The sequence below is a fragment of the Tamandua tetradactyla genome, chromosome 9 (assembly GCF_023851605.1).
Source record: "Tamandua tetradactyla isolate mTamTet1 chromosome 9, mTamTet1.pri, whole genome shotgun sequence".
NCBI lineage: Eukaryota > Metazoa > Chordata > Mammalia > Pilosa > Myrmecophagidae > Tamandua > Tamandua tetradactyla.
Window position 1 is genome coordinate 7,192,339 of NC_135335.1, and position 23,048 is coordinate 7,215,386.

At 35.7% G+C, this 23,048-nt stretch overlaps 1 protein-coding gene across 7 annotated transcripts in view; it reads right to left on the reverse strand.

The window, feature by feature from the left end:
• The window catches only part of KDM2A (lysine demethylase 2A), a 121,975-nt gene that overhangs the window by 35,404 nt on the left and 63,523 nt on the right, over positions 1–23,048 (reverse strand). For all 7 annotated transcript variants that reach the window (XM_077115577.1, XM_077115580.1, XM_077115576.1 and 4 more), the window contains 4 exons: positions 7,633–7,771; positions 6,808–6,886; positions 6,316–6,362; positions 698–876 (listed from right to left, as the gene is read on the reverse strand). In XM_077115577.1, the coding sequence (XP_076971692.1) occupies positions 698–876; positions 6,316–6,362; positions 6,808–6,886; positions 7,633–7,771 (444 nt within the window). The remainder of the gene's footprint in view (positions 1–697; positions 877–6,315; positions 6,363–6,807; positions 6,887–7,632; positions 7,772–23,048) is intronic.

The window sequence follows — 23,048 nt, forward strand, 5'->3', positions numbered from 1 at the left end:
TAAGAAGGCTAAATTCTTGCCACCTGTCTTCCTGCATTTCTACATGATCAAACAAATGATAACTAGTTATAAAAAGTATTGTCCTTCTAGGGGGAAAAAGTTTTGCTTAATGAGAAATTCTGTATTTAGTTTGAGCATCTCCAGTAAATTATACTATTTCATCAGACAATGGTGAGAGACTGAGATTTCCCCCTTTGTCTATACCTATCAATGTATTAGTGATAATAATAATGCAACTTATTAGGAGGCTGAAGGTTGTGTGTGTATAAAATGACTGGCGCATTCCAAGTTCCACTGTTCTATCAGCCCTCAAACAGCATCTCATAGAATGATCACTTGGCTCTCAACCAGCTTTTTCCCAAGTTTCTCATCAAATATAAACCTGAAGGTAAGATGTTTTCTTGGCAAATTTCCTTTTGGCAGTTTTTACAGGGGAATTTTAAGACTCCTCTCCATTATGGGCTAAGGCCAACATTCCTAAATTAAGTTACTGACGATAAGGCTATCTACGCAAATCACAAATAAAATTAAGTGATTTTGGAAAATGGTGAACTTCCTAAAAATATAAGTTATTCCTGTCAAATTGCCTTTTTCACCTTCATCTTAATCTTGTGTGTACAAAAGTTATAAATTCTTGCAGTATGTAAACAATCCTCTTAGTAACAAATGACAATGTGGGAAAAAGAATTAGACTAACCGTGGAGGGCCTCTGCACCATATTCTCCAGCCTGGTGTGGCTAAACTCTAGGCTGATGACATTATAGAGTTTTTCTCTCTCCTCCTCAGGGGTCTCATAGTAGCGTGTCCACTGAGCCATGGTCATTTCAATGCCTTTCTGTGTGTTCACATCCATGACATCCACCATGCGACGGCTCCCTGCCACAAAAGAGACATTAATCATCTCTACTGAGCCACCAATATTCTTAGATATATTAAGAATATAAAACACAAGAGGAAGAAACTATCCTTTCTTATTTCAGGAATTCAATAAAAGACAAGAAGATAATTCTCACTTAAGATGGATAGTCAACAAAAAAATCAAGTCACAGAATGGAAAAAATAACAAGTAATATTAAAATAATAATAATTATTCTCTAGGGCATTTTCTATACAGTCAGGCATTGAATTTTATATTCAATACCTCATTTAATCCTAATAAACAGAAGTAGGTTTGAGGTAACTTGTAGGACAGAGCAGGACATGAACACAGGCAATCAAACTGTAAAATCAATGCTCCATTTCATTCAGCTATCCTGTTCAGTGGCAGGTTTGAAAAACTGACCGAATCTATCCTCTAACTTGAATACCGGATCCATGCACAATTTACTCTAGGTACAAGACAGAACTCAAGCTATCCATTCTGAAACCTGTCAGTGAGTATTTCTAATATAGACCCTCTTTTATTTATTCCACAAATACTTTACTGAATGATAGATACCACGATGGATACAAAGATCGATATTAGAGTCAATCTGAGAAAACAATCACAGCAAAATGCAGAATATTACAAAAGGTAGCATAAAGTTGTAGAGGGAAAAAGCAATGGTTTTGAAGCCAAAGAGACCTAAGTTTAAATCTCAGCACTAATACTAGCTGGGCAAATTATTTAACTTCCCTGAACTTTTAATGTCTTCTTTAATAATTTGGGGATAATATCACCTTGTGGACAACTGTAAGGATTTAAAGTTAATGAAGTAAAATCACCAGCACACCCCAATCTTGGGGTTTGTTCATATGAAACTTAGCCCCACAAAGGATAGGCTATGCCTACTTTAAATTAGGCCTAAGTCACCCCCAACAGAACCTCTTTTGTTGCTCAGATGTGACCTCTTTCTCTATCAGTCAACACGACACGCAAACTCACTGCCCCCTCTCTACGTGGGACATGACTCCCAGGGGTATGGACTTTCCTGGCAACATGGGACAGAAAACCTAGAATGAGCTGAGACTCAGCATCAGGGGATTAAGAAAAACGCTAGAATGAGCCAAGACTCACCATCAAGGGATTAAGAAAACCTTCTTGACCAAAAGGGAGAAGAGTGAAATGAGAAAAAGTGTCAATGGCTGAGAGATTCCAGAGTCGAGAGATTATCCTGGAGGTTATTCTTACGCATTAAATAGATATCATCTTTTTAGTTAAGGTGTAATAGAGAGGCTGGAGGGAACTGCCTGAAAATGTAGAGCTGTGTTTCAGTAGCCATGTTTCTTGAAGATGATTATATAATGATATAGCTTCTGCAATGTGACTGTGGGATTGTGAAAACCCTGTGTCATCTGATGCTTCTTTTATCTGCCTTATGGACAGACGAGTAAAACATATGGATTAAAAATAAGTAAAAAAATAAGGGGAAAAAATGTTAAAGTAAATTTAGTAGATTGAAATGCTAGTGATCAATGAAAGGGAGGGGTAAGGGGTATTGTATGTATGTTTTTTTATTTTCTTCTTATTAAAATTCTTTAAAAATTAAAAAAAAAATTTTTTTAATTTAAAAATTGTTAAAAAATTCTTTAAAAATAAAGAATTTTATTTAAAATTATTTAAAAAGAACACTGATGCAAATGTTCTAAGAAATGATCATGATGATGAATATACAACTATATGATAAAAAAGAATGTTCATATTGTATGCTGACTGGCTTTATTAATAAAAATTTTTTTAAAAATCAATTGACTGTAATTATTTCTGGGCTCTTGATTGTATATCATTGATCTAAATGTACATTCTTGAGCCAGAAACACACTGTCTTGATCAGTATAGCTTTATAGTAAGTTGTAAAGTTGGATACTATTGAAATTGAATTTTCTTGATTTCATTTTTATATTGTTCACTGCTAATATATAAGAATACAATTGATTTTTGTATACTAATCTTGTATTCTGCAGCCTTGCTGAACTTGTTTATTAGCTTTTGTAGCTTGTGTCGGTGTATATGCATTCCTTAGGATTTTCTATATATGAGAGTATGTTTTCTGCAGAAGGAGATAGTGTTAGTTCTTCTTGTCAATATTGAATGTTGAACAGAAGTGGTGAGAGTGAACACTGTTGTCTTGCTCCTGATGTTGGGAAAAGTATTCCAACTTTCACCATTAAATAAGATATTAGCTGTGAGTTTTTCATAGACAGCTTTATCAGATTAAGTTCCTTCCTATTCCTAGTTTGTTAAATGTTTTTACCGTGAAAGGGTGTCAGATATGGTCAAATACTTCTATTGAGAAGATCACATAGTTTCTGCTCTTAATCCTGTTATTATAGCCAACCACACTGTTTAATTTTCATGTATTAAACCAATCTTGTGTTCCTGGGATAAATCCCACTTGGTCATGGTGAATAATCTTTAAATATATATAAAAATCTCTCTCTATATATATATAAAAAAAATCAGCACATAGTAGGTGCTCGATTAAACAGTAGTGCACAATTAAACAGTACTGAAAATAAAAGGAAAGTATTATTTTTACCAATCTGATCAAAGACAGCTTTAGGAAAAGAGGGGGAAGAAGAAATATTTGAGTTCGGCTTTGAAAAATAAGTAGAATCTCAACAAGATAAGATTCAACAGAGAGAATTCCAGGCAGAAGTAATAGTGTAAGAGAAGAATGGAAAGGCAGTACAGCTAAAAGATTAAAAATATAGTGGGGTCAAGGAAGGGAGAATAAAAACATTAAGAATATTGACATTGGAACATTAAGAATATTGCTTGCTCCTTTTATCTACCTTATCAACAGACAAGTAAAACATATGAATAAAAATAAATAATAGGGGGAACAAATGTTAAAATAAATTGTTTGAAATGCTAGTGATCAGTGAAAGGGAAGGGTAAGGGGTATGGTAGGTATGAATTATTTTCTATTGTCTTTTTATTTCCTTTTCTGAATTGATGCAAATGTTTCAAGAAATGATCGTGATGATGAATATGCAACTATGTGATGATATTGTGAATTACTGATTACATATGTAGAACGGAATGATCAAAAGTTAAGAATGTTTGTGTTTGGTGTTTTTTGGTATTAAAAAAAATTTTTTTTTAATTAAAAAAAAAAGAATATTGCTTGTTCTCTAAGACATTCATGAGCACCTACTATGTGTTTGGCCTTGTTAAATATACCAAGTAGAACTAGGATTTGGAACTTGGCCTTCAAGGAGTTTACAGGTCCAATAAGAGAAAAGAGATAACAGGTAAGAGGGCAAGAATCTGGTCATAATGAAGTAATTCAGAATACAAATAAAATATAACAAAATAATTTAGGCAATGGATTGAACCAATCCTTCATATTTGAAGAAAAAGTAAGTGCTAAATCAAAATCACAAGGAGATATACCTTCCTAACCACCTGGATGGCTATACTTTTTTTAAAAAGGAAAATAACAAGGGTTGGTGAGAATGTGGAGAAATTTTTACACTCACACATTGTAGGAGTGAACATAAAATGGTATAGCTACTACAAAAAAATAGTTTGACAGTTCTTCAGTAAGTTAAAGACAGAGTGCCCATATGACCCAGCAATTCCCCTCCTAGGTATATATCCAAAGGAACTAAAAACAAGCATTAATGGCAGCTGTATTCACAATAGCCAAAAGGTGGGAAAAAAAAAAGTTCATCAACAGATAAACATTCTATTATATGGGTAAACAAAATTTTGCATTTCCATAACTGGAATATTTTTTATTTTTAAATTTATTTATTAATTAAAAATAAAGAAACAAAATAAAACAACATATATAATCAGTAATTCACAATATCATCACTTAGCTGCATAGTCATCATTTCTTAGAACATTTGCATTAATTCAGAAAAAGAAACAAAAAGACAATAGAAAAAGAAATAAAACTAACACAGGAAAGCAAAAAAAAAAAATATATATACCTATCATGCCCCTAACCCCTCGCTTTCATTGATCACTAGCATTTCAAACTAAATTTATTTTAGCATTTGTTCCCCTTATTATTTATTTTTATTCCATATGTTCTACCTGGAATATTTTTTAAATATAAAAATAAATGAATTTTATTTCTAATTTACCAGTTGACCAAGATAAGAGCAAAAAATACTCTAGGGTGTTCGTCGGTCCTCTACAGAATTTTTGAACAACTAAGCAAAAACTGGCAGAGCCATCTTCCTCAAAACTTCAGAAAACAGTTAAAGGGTTACAGTAACTGGGTGAGCACAGAATCAAGAAAATGCTGCTTTAAAAAACACAGGAGAAGCTCACAGCACCCCTACCGGCCCCGTCTACTGCCCATCTCCAGTGCCAGCCTGCACTCTCATTGTGAATCCCTGGTCCATTCCAGAGGGAGCATACTGGAATGCCTGTAAATAGGTGCCAATCTACTGGGTACAATCTAACATAAAAACAGGGAAGGGATGAATAATACAGGGATTAGGAACATTTCCTATATTTAGGAGACCTGTGACTTTTGCTTTTAGACAAACAGAAGAGTCATCAAGATGCCTAGAAACTGAGCCCTCAAGCGGCCAAGAGATAGAACTACAATAATTTCCAATACAAAAAAGCATGGCATTAGAGCTTCAGTGATGAGGACAAAACACATTAGAAACTGTCATTTTAGAAGGACAGTCTTGAAAATTCCTCATTTCAAGTCTCGTAGGGAACATTTCTAAAAGACTTTACCTCACTCTACTGCATATCACATATATGAGAATGACCATTTCTGAACTGCTAAGGGTCTTGGGATGTCTTCAGGGCTATACTGAACATCATTGGTCTTAGAACATCTAGCTGAACCTCTGCTGATGCCAGGAAATCTTCTTCTTTAGTTCAGTTCTAATCCGTTCCCTTTTCCTAAACTTGGAATATCATGAAATGTAAATCAGATTCAAGTCCCATGTAAACCACTCACTGATGAAGAGAAATGTTAAGGATCTAGCTTGCAGCTTACAAAATTTCAAGCCTTAGCCAAATTACCAAATGTAGCAGTGGTAAGAATTTCCTGAAAATGTCTCTATTGATTTTAAGGGGGGGGGGGGGGGAGGGAATCACAGATATGAATGAAGCATCATTCTTGGCTAAAACATATAATTTTTTCATTTTCTGAGCAGGTTACTCTAGAAGACAGGCCTTTCATGGAGAGAGAGACAGATGCACAGTGATAAGATTATAAAGAAAGAAAGAAATGGAGGTTCAAACGTAACATGTTCGAGGACATCAAATGAGGCAATTTTTGCACCCCCCTCTGAGAAAATATTCAGTTGCTAATGAAATAACCGTCCCTAATCAAGTATATACTCCAATGTTTCTGGGCCTTACAATCACAGTCACTGCCTCAAAGACACAGAGGTCAAAAGGCTGAGACTTACCCACACACATTTTAACATCATTCACAGTGAAGTCTGGATCTGGCATCCTAAGAAACAAATACCAGTTAAGTATTAATGGAAAGCACAACTTCTCTAGTCAGTTAAAAAAAAAAAACACTGAGAATTCACCAAGCAGGCATATTGATATTCACATTTAGGTTGACAAATATTTTTTAAATATATGATCATATTTATGCACATATAAATAAGAAAAAAGAATAGTATATAAGAAAATGTTACGAGTGGTTATCTGAGGGGGGGTAGATTTCAGAAGATTTAAATGCTTTACTTTTAGATTGTCTTTATTTTTTCATTTACCTTTACAAACATGAATCATTTGAGTTACAAAAGATGAAATACACATACTTTCTAAACTAAATTGGAAATTATTTTCAGTTATCTACTGCTTCGGGTTACCAATACTGTCTATAACCTTACTAACTGCAACATGGCTGTTTCCCAAGGAAATCCCATCAGTCCAAGAATACTTACTTTATTCCAAGTCCATCAGAATTCTTGAAAATCAGAGGGTCTCTCAAGCCACCCCGCTGAATATACTCTACATTAAAATCTGTTACCACAGGAAAACAATTGTTAGAGAGAGACAGATAAAAGGACCACAAAAATGACCCTAAGTAATAAGGTAGAGATGGTTTTTGTTATTCTGAGAACACAGTTATACTCTGTTAGACAATAATTGCTTTTTACTAAGAAGCCTCTCTTAAGATGCTTAAGATATATAGAGATTGGCATTGAGAAAAACGACTTGAGGAGTCATTTGCTAAACCTGCATTTTCAAAGGAAATTCAGGACTTAACCCAACAGGAGACACTACTATTACAGAGTCATCCCATAAGTGCTAAGCAGAAATTATCATCACCCTTTTATTGGTCAAAAACATAAATTCTGTGCACTTAAATACTATGACCTCCTTGTCAGTTTGCCAAGGAGTAAAACTGTATGGTACACATGGGATCCCACCTTCACTTCTGGTAGGGCGGTATATGCATGAAAGAGTTTTAATTGCCCAATTTTTTATTAAACCCAACCAAAAGATGGGAGAAGAAGGAAGGGGCCTTTAGGGAAAACCTGCAACAACATTCCTGCCCTAATTAAAGCTTATTTCTAATATAGAAGGGAATGACTCAGAGGGTGGGAGGAGGGAGTGGGGCAAAGAGTGGTACTGGGTAACAACAGAAAATAAAGAGAAACAGCCTTATCAAGCAGTATTTTAGATGCATGGATGCTGAGACCAAAGTTCCAAGTCTACAACTTTCTGTATCAAAAGACTGCAAGTCTGACCAAAATGATACTGACCTTTCCCCTCCATAAAAGTAACAAAATTGGCATTATATTTGTTGGTATGGAGTTTCTCTTCTAAGTCAAAAGTTCTTTTCCCTTCAATTTCATCATCTGAAATACCATCATCTTCATAGCGCCGTCTCATGGTACCACGCTGGAGAGAGAGCAGAGACCTAAGGATGAAACCATGTACTTTTTCATGTCCATCTAAAAGGGGCCATAGTTTCCCCTATAAATGCAAAGTGCTACTTTGAATTTCCATTGCTAAGTATCAATTTTCCTTGCCTTAACAATCTTTTCTCTCATCTAAAGATCAGCTAACATTACCAAAATTTTTAGATATAAGCTTTCAGTGAGCCATAGGTTCCCTACTTGTGAATTTTACCTCAGCTAATCCTTTGAGCCTAGAGATATTAATAATAAAAATCTGACCAAATAGGGTCTAATAAACATGTCAATTGTCATTGCCAAACAGAGTTTGGACAAACTGACTTTATCAACCTTTCAAAGCCAGGATACCAAATATAACTTTTTCACAGGAAAAACAGTATCTCTATTACCTATCTAAAACAACCTTCAAGAACAGACTAAAACATTTGAATTAACAGAACAAAAACTCTGTTAGATAAATCAGAAACCTAATCTGAGCAGTAAATTACCACACAGCAGAACATCAATATTTACTTTAAAGACAACATGTCTATCCAAAGAAGATATACAAATGACCAATAAATACTTTAAAAGATGTACATCATCATTAGTGATTAGGGAAATACAAATCAAATCAACAATGATGGGGCAGTATTAAGTATTAAGAAGGGATCCTAGGTATCTTTTCCATTATTTGGCAAAAAGTCCTGTAACACTTTCTTACCGAGCACTTTTTTTAAACATATTTTTACTGAGAATATCCACACATGTACAGTCCAACCGCATTATACAATCAATGACTTACAATATCACATAGTTGTATATTTTTCATCATGATCATTTTTAGAATATTTGCACTACTCCAAAAAAAGAAATAAAAAGAAAAAAAAAGATAGCTCCTCCTCACTGATTCAAGTATTTCAATCTACCCAATTTTTACCCTTTATCTCCCCCTATTTTTAATTTATTTTTATCCTTATTATTATTTCATTACATTATACCCTGGATAAAAGGAGCATCAGGACATAAGGTTTTCACAATCATACAGTCATATTGTAAAAGCTATATAGTTAGTTATACAGTCTTCTTCAAGAATCAAGGCTACTGGAACACTTCCAACAGTTTGAGGTACTTCTCTCTAGTCACTCTAATATACCATAAACTAAAAAGGGATATCTATATAATGCCTAAGAATAACCTCCAGGAAATCCATCAGCCACTAAAACTTTATTTTACCTCATTTCTCTCTTCCCCCCTTTGATCAAGAAGGCATCTCGGGTCATCCCCGGGAGCCAGGTCCCACGTTGCTAGGGAGATTTACACCCCTGAGAGTCATGACCACACAGGGGAAAGGGCAGTGAGTTCACCTGCCAAGTTGGCTTAGAGTCACATGTGAGCAACAAAAGAGGCTCTCCAGGGGTAGCTCTTAGACATAATTATCAGAAGGCTTTTAGCCTCTCCTTTGCAGGAATAGGCTTCATTGGGGTGAGTCCCAAGACTGAGAGTTCAGTCTGTTAAACTGGTTGTCCTCACTGGAGAATATCAGGAATTCCCCAGATGTGTTGACTATTTCCTCCTTTCTCTTCAGTCTCCCAAAGCGACTTTGCAAATGCTTTTTTAATCTCTGCCCAAATTACTGTGAATACATCAGGGCATCACACTAACGTGTACAAACCAACAAGATCTCATGCCCTATTCAAGATTCCATGTACTTAGGATGTTCAAGTTAACTGACCATATAAGTTAAATTAGATAAAGAGCTACACAAAATACAAATTTTGTACCAAATAAACACTTCTTCTTTTGATCTCACACAGAGGTTGAAGTGTGAAACTATGGGCCATATCATCCTTTACCCAATATTCAGATTCACCTTAGTCCTATCCAGATCAGCTTCATTAATATCTCTAGATGAAGTCTGATCACTTTTTGAGCTTTTTAAACAGTTGCTGAATAGGGTAATGCTGACTTTCATAGCTTCAGTGCTCTAACTCTGTGTCTTAAGTGTCACATAAATACCCAAAATTTCAGGGAACAACCAGCTCAGTATCTCAGAATTTAGAAATATCAGTTACAACTCCTAAATATGTCTGACTGCTGGTAAGAGTTTACAATCTAGGAACCTTTACAATAGGCCCCAACCTGAAAACCCATGATCTTTATTTCAATTCACTGAGTATGTATACTATAGTTAATCCATATGACTAAGACATAATATTTGCCTTTTTTTTCTGACTCTTTATTCAACATACTGTCCTTAAGACTCATTCATCTAGTTGTATGCCTCACAAATTCATTCCTTCTTGCAGCCGCTCTGTAGTCTGCTTTAAGTAAACACCCCAGTTTATCCTATTACTCAGTCATTGTATTCTTAGGCCACCTCCATCCATTGCGAATTGCATACACTGCTGCCACAAACACCAGAGTGCAAATGTCCATTCCTTTCCCCAATCTCACTTCTTCCAGATATATACCTAGCAATGAGGTTGCAAGATCATATGGCAACCCCATCCCTAGCCTCCTATGGAACCACCATACTGCCCTCCGGAAGGGCTATACCCCTCAGCTTTTCTAACAATAGTGAATAGGTATAGCTCTTTCTCCACATTTTTTCTAGCACTTGCTTCTCTCTGTTCATTTTTAAACAATTTTATTTGCACATCATATAATCCAACCTAAGTAAACAGACATGCCCTAGTCACCATAATTTATATGAAGACCTTGCCTTTTTTTCTGCATATAATCCATACTCCCACTGCATCCCCACTTGCTAACACTTAGTTTTGGCTTAATGCCCTTGTTACATTCAGTAGAAGCATATTATAATATTACTGTTGACTGTAGACCCTAGTTTGCGTTGACTGCGCCTTTTCTGTATACCATCCATTTTCAAACCCTTGAAATGCTGACATTCACTTGTTCTCACTCATGCAAAAATGTTTTTATATTTGTACATTTAATCTTCATCCTTGTCCACTCTAGGCATTTCTAAGTTATACCATCACAGTCTTTATCCTCTTTTCTCCTGGTTTCATATGCCCCCTCAGCTCTTCTCCTTCAACTATATTCACATTCAGCTTCATTCAGTATACTTACATTACTGTGCTACCATCAGGCTGTACTGTGCTACCCATTTCTGAATTTTTATAATCAGTCCAGTTGTAAAATCTGTATTCCTTCAGTACCAAATGCACAATCTCGACCCTCTTTCTATCTTTGGATAACCTGTGCCTTAACGTCAATTCTCAAAGTTCACTCATTATGTTAGTTCACACTAGCGAGACCATACAGTACTTGTCTTTTTTTCTGGCTAATTTCACTCAGTATAATGTCCTCAAGGTTCATCCATGCTGTTACATACTTCATGATTTTATTCTGTCATATAGCTACATACCACGCCATTGTATGTTGTGCTGGTTTAAAAGGATTATATATCCTAGAAAAGCCATGTTTTAATCCTGATCCATTGTGTGAAAGTAGCCATTTATTCTAATTCCTATTCAGTAATATAGGTTGGAAACTTGATTAGATTATCTCCGCGGGATGGGGCTCATCCAATTGTGAGTGCTAACCTTTGATTAGATGGAGATGTGACTCCACCCATTCCAGGTGGGTCTTGATTACTTTACTGGTATCCTTTAAGAGAGGAAACAGGGTGGGCCATGGTGGCTCAGTAGGCAAGAATGCTCGCCTGCCATGCCAGAGGACCCGGGTTCAATTCCTGGTACCTGCCCATGTAAAAAAAGAAAAAAAAAGAGGAAACATTTTTGGAGAGAGCCTCATAGCCATAGCAACAGAGTCACCAGCAGAGCCATAAAAACGAGAGCCCAAGCAGCCAGAGGCCTTTGAAGATGAAGAAGGAAAATGTCACCGGGGGAGTCTCATGAAACAAGAAGCCTGGAGAGAAAGCTAGCAGATGTCACCATGTTCGCCACATGCCTTTCCAGTTAAGAGAGAAACCTTGAATATCATCAGCCTTCTTAAACCAAGGTATCCTTCCTTGATGCCTTAGACTGGACATTTTTATAGCCTTGCTTTAATTTGGACATTTTCACAGGCTTAGAACTGTAAACTAGCAACTTAATAAATTACTCTTATTAAAAGCTGCTCCATTTCTGGTATATTGCATTCCGGCAGCTAGCAAACTAGCACCTATGTATATACCACAGTTTGGTTAGCCACTTGTCTGTTGATGAACATCTGGGCTGTTTCCAACTCTTGGCAATTGTAAATAATGCTGCTGTAAACATCGGTGTGCAAATGTCTGTGTCCTTACCTTCAGTTCCCCTGAATATATACCTAGTAATGGGATTGCTGGATCATATGGCAATTCTGTACTTACCTTCCTAAGGGACCTCCAACCTGCCTTCCAGAGCAGTTCCATCATTTTACATTCCCACCTTTGCTGACCTAACACAGTGCACAAGCCAAAAGGAAACCCAATTTCGGTATACTTTTCATGTATTCCATTAATGCCTTTATTACTCAAAATAAATTTTGCTTTGCTGGGAAAAGGTATCTTCATGACAATTTCTTATATGAATTTTTTGTATTCATATATACATCAAATGGTTTTCTCCTCCAGTTTATTTTGTGTATGTCTCTTTGAAGAGAACTCCAAAAGACAAACTCCAATACTTCACAAAATAAAGGCAATACCACTGGAATAAGTGTAGTTTCCAAAATAATCACTTTTAAAAAGCTCTCTTTGCACTATAAATTCTAACAAGCTTGTCGAAAAATCCCAGGCATTGACTTTAAGGCATATTATGATGCCAAAGTGGTCAAAACAGCATGGTACTGGCATAAAGATAGATAAATTGACCAATGGAATCGAATAGAGTGCTCAGATATAGACCCTCTCATCTATGGACATTTGATCTTTGATAAGGCAGTCAAGCCAACTCACCTGGGACAGAACAGTCTCTTCAATAAATGGTGCCTAGAGAACTGGATATCCATATGCAAAAGAATGAAAGAGGACCTGTACCTCACACCCTATACAAAAGTTAACTCAAAATGGGTCAAAGATCTAAACATCAGGTCTAAGACCATAAAACAGTTAGAGGAAAACGTAGGGAAATATCTTATAAATCTTATAATTGGAGGCGGTTTTATAGACCTTACACCTAAAGCAAGAGCACTGAAGAAATAAATAAATAAATGGGAACTCCTCAAAATTAAACACTTTTGTGCATCAGAGAACTTCATCAAAGAAAGTAAAAAGACAGCCTACACAATGGGAGACAATATTTGGAAACGACATATCAGATAAAGGTCTAGTATCCAGAATTTATAAAGAGATTGTTCAACTCAACAACAAAAAGACAGCCAACCCAATTACAAAATGGGAAAAAGACTTGAACAGACACTTCTCAGAAGAGGAAATACAAATGGCCAAAAGGCACATGAAAAGATGCTCAACTTTCATTGGCTCAAATTCATTAGGGAAATACAAATCAAAACCACACTGAGTTATCATTTCACACCTACTGGAATGACCAGTATAAAAACAACAACAACAAAAGAAAAATTCCAAGTGCGGGAGATGACGTGGACAAAGTGGCACATTTATTCACTGTTGGTGGGAATGCAGAGTGGTGTAACTGCTCTGGAAGGCAGTTTGTGGCAGTTCCTCAGGAAGCAAAGTATAGAACTGCTGTGTGATCCAGCAATCCCATTACTCTGTATATATTTGGAGGAACTGAAGGAAAGGACACACAAAAAGACATTTGCACACAGATGTTTACAGCGGTATTCACGATTACCAAGAGATAGAAACAGTTCAAATGTCCATCAATGGACAAGTGGCAAAACAAGCTGTGGTATATACATATGATGGAATATTACACAGTTGTATGTCAGAATATTCATGAAGCGGATGAACCCAGTATCCTTTGGAACCAGTCTATGCCCCAGCATGGGTCCTTGGCCCTATTTTAGCTGGGAAATTGCTTCAGTATCAGGGATCAAAGAAAAACCTTAAAACAAACCCAATCAACTACAAAATCCTAGAACAGAGAAAAATCTCAGAATAATCTCATCAAGATAATCAAATGACCAGGTACCAGCAATAATTACAAGCCATACTAAGAAACAGGAAGATATGGTAAAGTCAAAGGAACAAATTAAAAAGTTGGAGAAGGGTAGTTCAGTGGTAGAATTTTCACCTGCCATACAGGAGACCCAGGTTCAAGTTTCAGCCCATACACTCCAAAAAAAAAGAATTCAAGAAATGGTACTGCAATAACAGGATATTCACATGGAAAAGAATGAAATGTGGTATCTACTGCAGAGAATACAAAAGAAAAAGTTGGAAGAGATACAACAGAATTTGGAACAGCTAATCAAAGATGTTCAAACAATTCTCCTAAATCAATTTAAGGACATAAAAGAAAATATGGCTAAAGAGATAAAGAATATTAAGAAGATACTGGGTGTATTTTGAAACAGCTAGAAGGAAAAATCTGAGATGGTGGAATAGTAGCCAATGACAAATTCTGGGATCTGTTCTGTAACTACTTGTTGAAGTGTGCTCTGAAAATTCTTTTTTTCTTTCTTTGCTTTGTATATGTTATACTTTACATTAAAAAAAAAGCAAAAGAAGACACTGAGTGAGCATAAAGAATGTGAAAGCATGCAAAGAAAAATAACAACTTATGAGAATGAAAGCTACAACAAATGCGATAAAAAATACGTTAGATATATACCACATTTTGTTTATCCATTCATTCATCTGCTGATGGACACTTGGGCTGTTTCCATCTTTTGGCAATTATGAATTATACCACTATGAACAATGGTGTGCAAATGTCTGTTCATGTCCCTGCTTTCAATTCTTCTGAGTATATACCTAGTAATGGGACTGCTGGATCATATCAGAGTCCTATACTTAGCTTACTGAGGAACCACCAAACTGTCTTACACGGTACCTGTATTATTTTACATTCCCACCAGCCAAGAATAAGGGTACCTATTTCTCTACATCCTCTCCAACACCTGTAGTTTTCTGTTTAACAGTGGTCATTCGAGTAGGTACGCGTTTTGGTTTGTGGATGTTGCTGAAATGCAATATACCAGAAATGGAATGGCTTTTAAAAAGGATATTTTTTGGTTACATATTTACAGTTCAAAGGCCATGAAAATGTCCAAATTAAGGCATTAACATGAGGATACTTCACTCAAGAAAGGCCAATTGTGTTTGCGGCTTCTCTGTCACAAGGGAAGGCACGTGACAACATCTGCTATCCTTCTCTGGCTTCATGTTTCAAATGACTTCTGGTGTCTCCCCGAGTGCCCGCCTTCTGCATCTCTAAATGTCAGTGCCCTGGTTTCATTTCTCTGCTTTCTGTTGGCTCTGAGTTCTCTCTCTCTCTCCGTGTGCTCACTGAAGGACTCCAGTAAACTAATGCAGACCCACCTTGAATGGTTGGTGTACATCTTCAGGGGAAATAATCTAATCAAAAGACGTAACCCACAGTTGGTCTGCATACACAATATTGAATTAAAAGAGCATGGGTACATAACAGTTTCAAACCAGCACAGTACAGAAACAGTTATCTTGCAGTTTTTATTTGCAGTTCCCTAACAGTGATGTTGAGCATCTTTTCATCATTCGTATTTTCTCTTTGGAAAAATACATATTCAAGTATTTTGCCCATTTTTACACTGGGTTGTCTTACCATTGTAGAGTTGTAGGATTTCTTCTAGATATCAAACTCTTAGCAGATACGTAGTTTCCAAATATTTTCTCCCATTGAATAGGCTGCCTTTCTACCTTTTTAACAAAGTCTTTTGAAATGCACAAAAGTATTCACTTCTGAGGGTATTCTATTTATGTTTTTTCTTTTGTTGCTTGTGCTTTGGGTGTCAAGTACAAAATCCACTGCCTACCACAATCTCTTGAAGATGTTTCCCTTACATTTTCTTCTAGTAAGAAGGAATGAAGTTATGATGTCTGTGAAAACATGGATGAAATCTGACGACATTCTATTGAGTGAAAAAAGTCAGACACAAAAGGAAAAATATCGTATGATCTCACTTTATGAATGAATTATAATAAGTAAACTCACAGAATTAAAGTCTAGAATATAGGTTACCAGGAGATAAAATGAGGGTAGAAAATGGGGAGCAGATGCTTAATTTGTGCACAATTTTTAATTAGGTTGAATGTAAATGTCTGGAAATGAACAGAGGTGACGGTAGCATATTACAATGAGTGTAGTTAACAACACTGAATTTTATGTGTGAAAGGGGAAGTTTAGGGTCATATATGTCACTAGAAGGAAAGCTAGAGGATAAAACATGGGACTGTATAGCATAGCAAACCACACGATGACGAAGATGGTTAATAGTATAAATAAGTATATAAGAATATTCTTCCATGAACTAGAACAAATGTATGTCACTATTACCAAGTGTTAATACCAGGGTGGTACTGTTACAGTTTCTTTTTCTTTCACTCACAGAGAATTTTTTTTTTTTTTAACTAGAGAACAAAGGAAAGGGGGCCATTCTGTGGCATTTTCACATAGAAGCTTAGAACCTGAATTTATGCCAATGTTGGAGAATATTATATTCTGATAAGTAAAAGCACCTAAACTGTAATAAGGTGGTATATGGGAAAAATACACATAATGCAAACTATAGGCTACAGTTAACAGTACTATTATAATATTCTTCCATGAACGAACCTTAACAAAAGTTATCAGACCAATGCAAAGTGTCAATAATAAGGGAGTATAAGAGGTATTGTTTTTTTCTTTGGGGGGCATGAAAATGTTCTAAAATTGATTGTGGTGATTAAAGCACAACTCTGTGATTATACTGACAAACACATTGGATGGATTGTATGGTATGTGAATAATTAACTGCTTTAAAAATAAAGTGCGTTCACTGAGAAAAAAAATCAACGGGCTCTACATGCAAGGATTTATTTCTGCAGTCTCAATTTGATTCCACTGGTCCATACGTTTGTCCTTCTGAAAGTACCATACTGTTTAGATTACTGTATCTTTGTAATAAGTTTTAAAATTGGAAAGCGTGAATCCTTCAACTTCATTCTTCATTTCCAGATGGTTTGAGACATTCAGGGTACCCTACACTTCCATAGAAATTTGATGAATGCCCTTTCTATTTCTGCAAGGAGGTTGTTTTTTCTAGTTTGCTAGCTGCCAGAATGCAATATACCAGAAACGGAATGGGTTTTAAAGAGGGAATTTAATAAGTTGCTAGTTTATAGTTTTAACGCCAAGAAAATGTCCCAATTAAAACAAGTCTATAGAAATGTCCAATCTAAGGCATCCAGGGAAAAATATCTTGGTTCAAGAAGGCCAATGAAATTCAGGGTTTCTCTCTCAAGTGGAAGGGCACATGGCAAACACAGTCAGAGTTTCTTTCTCATCTAGAAAGGCACATGATGAACATGGTCAGGGTTCCTCTCTCATCTGGAAGGGCACATGGCAAACACAGCATCATCTGCTAACTTCTTCTCCTGGCTTCCTGTTTCATGAAGCTCCCCAGGAGGCATCTTCCTTCTTCATCTCCAAAGGTCACTGGCTGGTGGACTCTGCTTCTTGTGGCTGCCGTTCTGCTCTGCTCTCTCTGAATCTCTCATTCTCCAAAATGTTTCCTTTTTTATAGGACTTTAGAAACTAATCAAGATCCACCCAAATGGGTGGAGACATGTCACCACCTAATTCAGCTTAACAACCACTCATATTTAAATCACATCTCCAGGGAGATGACCTAAATACAGTTTCAAACATACAGTATTGAATAGGGATTAGAAGTAACAGCTGCCTTTACAAAATTGGATTAGGATTAAAACACGGCTTTTCTAGGGTACATACATCATTTCAAACTAGCACACTGTTGGAATTTTTATTAGGATTGCACTGAATCTGTAAATCACTTTGAGTAAAATGACATCTTGGTGATATTTAGTCTTCTAATCCATGAACATGGAATACCTTCCCATTTATTTAAATATCATATAATTTTAGCATTGTTTTCTGGGTATAAGTCCTTTACATACTTAATTAAATTTATTTCTAGACATTCAATTCTTTTGTTATTGTAAATGTAATTTTCTTGATTTCCTCTTCAGATTGGTCAAATTATATATAGAAACACAACTGCTGGTGTGTTGATCTTGTATTCTGCCACTTAACTGAATTTATTTATTAGCTTTAGTAACTTTGTTGTGTACTTTTTAGGGTTTTCTACATAAAGAATGTAAAAAGGAAAAATTTTAATCTTTCTTTTCAATTTGGATGTCTTTTATTTCATTTTAATGCCTAAATGCTCTGGTTAGAATTTCCAATACAATGTTGCGTAACAGCAGTGACAGTGGCATTCTTGTCCTGTTCCTGATCTTAGAAGGAAAGGTTTCAGTCTTTCATCATCGAGTATGGTGCTAGTTGTAGGTTTTTCGTATATATCCTTTCCTACATGGAGCAAGTATCCTCCTATTTCTAGTTTTCTCAGTGTTTTAAATCAAGAAGGAGCGCTGAATTTTGTCAAATGACTTTTCTGCGTCAATTGAGATGACTTGTAGGTTTTTTTCTTTCATTGTATTAACATGCATAACATTAACTGATTTTCTTATGTAGAACAACCCTTGCATACCTGGAATGAATTCCACTTGATCATCCTGTATAATTCTTTTAACATGCTGTTGGATTCAGTCTGTCAGTATTTTGAAGATTTTTGCATCTGTATGCATAAGGGATAATGGTCTTATAAATTTCCTTTTCTCTTATGGTATCTTTATTTGGTTTTGGTAGTCAAGTGATGCTGGCCTTATAAAATGCGTTAGGGAATGTTCCCTCATCTTTAATTTTTTCCAAAGTATGAGCAATGACTGGTGTTAATTCTTTTTCCAATGTTTGGTGAGATTCACTAGTGAAGATATCTGTTCCTAGGCTTTTCTTTTGGGGAAGTTTTGAATTATTGATTCAGTCTCTTTATTTGTTACTGATCTTTTAAAATATTCTATTTCTTCTTGACTCAATGTGAGCAGTTTCTAGGAAATTGTCTACTCACCTAGGTTTTCTAATTTGTCAGTGTTCTTCAATATATACTTTGACAATCCGTTTTATTTCTGTGGGGTCAGTGGTAATGTCCATGCCCCCCACCCCTATTTGCATCCTCTCTTTTCTTTCAGTCTAGCCAAAGATTTACCAATTTTTAAAATCTTTTCAAAGAACCAACTTTTGGTTTTGTTGATGTACTCCATTTTTTGTTTGTTTTCCATGTCATTATTCTCCGCCCTACTCTGTTATTTCTTTCTTTCTCTCAAGACAAATCAAAGGGAAAGAATGTTTTCAACAAATGATGCTGGAACAAGTGGATATCCACACGCAAAAGAATGAAGCTGGACCTCTACCTCATACCATATACAAAAATTTAACTTAAAATGGACCAAAGACCTAAATGTAAAAAACTAAACCTATTTTTAGAAGAAAATATAGGTGGACATATTCATGACTTTGCATTAGGCAAGGGTTTATTAGACACAAAACCAAAAGCAGAAACAATGATAACAAAATACCTAAACTGAACTTCCTCAAAATTAACAATTTTTGTGATTCAAAGGACATTATCAAGAAAGTAAAAAGACCATCCACAGAAAGGGAGAAAATATTTGAAAATCATTTATCTGAGAGGAGTCTTGTCTCCAAAATACACAAAGTACCCTTAAAACTCAACAAAAACACACACACAATTTTTTTTTAAGGGGAAAGGATTTGAATAGATATTTCTTCAAAGATACACACCTACACAATAAGCACATGAAAAAAATTGTCAACATAGTAATTTCAAAGACACTACTTCACATTCAACTAGGATGATTAGAATAAAAAAGTCAGATAATAACAAGAGTTGACGAGGATATGCAGAAATCAGCACCAGCATATACGGCCAGACGGAATATAAAATGGTGCAGTCATTTTGCAAAAGACGGGTCATTTCAAACAATTAAATACAGAGTTGCCATATAACCAACAATTCCATCCCTAGGTATCTAACTACCCAAGAGAAATGAAAATACACGTCCACATAAAAACTTGTACAGTAACATTCACAGCAGCATTATTCATGATAGCCTAAAGGTGGAAACAACCCAGGAGTTCACTGATAAATGGATAAATAAAAAGTGGTATATCCATACAATGGAATACTATTTGGCAATAAATGGGAATAGATTACCAATATATGCTCTAATATGGATGAACTTGAAAACATTATGCTAAGTGAAAAAAGCCAGTCCAAAGACCACACGTTATGATTTCATTTATATGAAATGTCCAGAATAAGCAAACCCAAAGAGACAGAAGTACACAATGGTTGTAAGTGTCCACAGAGGAAAGGGGAATAGGAATAACTACTAATGGATATGGGATTTCTTCCTAGGGTGATGAAAATTTTCTTGAATTAATGGAGATGTTTATCCAGCTTGGCAAATATACTAAAATCCACTGAACTATGTATTTTAAAAGTTAACTTTCATGGTATATAAATTATATATAAATAAAAAGATGATAGGCAATCTATAGCAAAATAATTAATATAACATATGCTTAAATAAAGTAACATATTTTTATAATGAGAACTTTAGTGTAGATCAATAGAAAGCACACTGCTTAATAATATTTTGTGAGGAAACACAAACTTTTTCTAAACAATGCTCATAGTCATTCTAGTTTATTCTATATGAAAAGGAGCACAAATAAGTGACTAAAATCCCACAGGAGACACTCCTGACACCTTTGCTGGTCCCTCCCTCACCTTGCCCCACAGCAAAGTAGACTGGCTGGGTACGCAGGTGGTTCAGTGGTAGAATGCTCACCCACTATGTGGGTGATCTGGGTTCTATTCCTGGCCCATGCACACCCCTATCCCCCCCAAAAAACATGAAACTGATCAGTGCTCCCTTTGTGGTAAGTCCCTGAACTTATGCTGGGTGGGAAAGACTGACCTGACTCCCTGTTTGCCTCACTCCCTCCTCCTAGAATTCACCATCTCTCCAAACTAAAGTAGTGTGAGACAATGAAAGTGGTATAAAAACAAATGAATCACATGGCCTGAGGGAGAGGTTCATCTGCTCTAAACCCTGCACTGGAGCAACAAGGAGAGGGAGAAGGTCTCCTTCCTAAGTAGAGGAGGCACTCAAATACCTAAAAACAGGAACCCTTAAGAACGCACTAGTAAGCACAAGACACAGGCCCAGAAAAGACAGAAAGGACCCTGCACTTTGCATTCGCCTTAGGCTAACCTTCTCGAGAGGGAGGCTGAAGGCTGAACTCCGAAGAAGAGCACCAGCCAAAGAAAGCCAATTTGCAAGGACTGTGAAAGGTGTTTTCAGCACTGGTTTGCTTGATTTTGTTAGCTCCTGGTACTCCAGAAAATCTCTGTCATATCACAGCTGAACCCAAATCAAGAAATAGTTCAGAAACTAAAACACAGAGCTAATATTTAAAAATAATAAAGTACACAGTGTGCTAGAAAAGATTATAAGACAAATAAACAAACAGGAAATGACTGTCCTTCCAAAGGAAGAGGAAAAATCCAGAAAATATCAATGAAAACGACCAGACTGTGAACATACTGGACAAGAACTTAAAAAAAAAAAGATATTTGGTATGCTCAAGGAGATGAAGGAAAATACTGAAAAGAACTAAAGGATATCAGGAAAACAAAAAATAAAAAATATGAAGTTCTCAATAAAAAGACAGGAATTTTAAAAGAACCACACAAAACCACTGGAATTGAAGAGCACAATAACTGAAATGAAAAATTCCCTAGACAGTTTCAACAGCTGATTGGACCTGGCAGAAAAGAATCGGTGAATATGAAGACAGGACAACTGAAATCATTCAAACTGAGGACCAGAAAGAAGAAAAAAACCAGAAAAAGAAACCAGCCTAAGAGACCTTGAGATTTCATTAAGAGAACCAATATTTGTATAATGGGAGTCCCAGAAAGAGAAGAAGGAAAGGAGTAGAAGGAATATTCAAAGAAATAATGACAGAAAACATTCCAAACTTGGCAGAAGACATGAATATGTGTATCTAAGAAGCCCATTAAACACCAAACAGTATAAACTTGAAAAGAAATACTCCTGGACACATGGTAGTCAAAGTGTGGAAAGCAAAAGACAAGAAGAAAGTTCTAAAAGCTGTAAGAGTAAAGCAATGTGCTACATATGGAAGGGAATACCAATTAGATTAAGTCCAGGTTTCTCATCAGAAACCATGGAGAAAAAGAGGCAGTAGACTGAAATACTTAAAGTGTAATAGGAGAAAACAACTGCCAATCAAGAATTTTGTATCTGGTGAGACTGCCTTTTAAGAATGAAGGAGAGATTATGACATTTCCATATAAACAAAAGTTGAGGGAGTTCATTATCACTAGATCTGCCCTACAGATCCCTTTAAATCTGCTAAAGGGAGTTCTTCAAACAGAAAGGAAAGGATACTAGTCAGTGGATCAGAACAGCATAAAGGTCAGTAAATGCCAGTACTATTTATTGTATTTTATTTTTCGGTATGTAACTTCATTTCTTAGGTCTTATAGCTGCTAAAATGTAAATGCATAAAAAATACTAAGTCTATGGCTTTGGATATACAATATACAAAGATACAATCTGTAACAAATTCAAGAAAAAGTGGAGTACAGAGGGGTGTACAGGAACAGTGAGTGTTTTTGTATGTTACTGACGTTAAGTTGGTAACAAATAAAAAATGACATATATTTAGGATGTTAAATTTAAGCCCCATGGAAACCACAAAGAAAATAAGTGAAAAATATATCCAGAAAGAAATGAGAAGGAATTCAATATGGTACAATACCAAAAATCAAATAAATAAGAAAGTAGGTATTAAAAGAAGAATTGAGAGTCAAAAAACATATAAGATTTGCAAAGACTAAATAGCAAAATAGGAGAAGAAAGCCCTGAATCATTGGTAGTCATTTTAATGTAAATGGACAAAACTCTCCAGTCAAAAAAAGAGAGATTGGCAGAATGGATGACAAAGCACAAACAGCGATATGCTGTTTACAAGACCTTAATTTTTTTTTGACAATAACACCAGCCATTTATTAAGTACTTACAAGGGGCCAGTTGCCATGGCATGCACTAGGAAGGCATTCTCTTATTTAATCTTCACAATTCCATGTGGAAGGGACTGCTATTACTCCTACAGTGGAACAGGAATTTTTTTTTTTTTTTAACATTCTCACAAAGACATAAGCAGGCAGAAAGTGAAAATATAAAA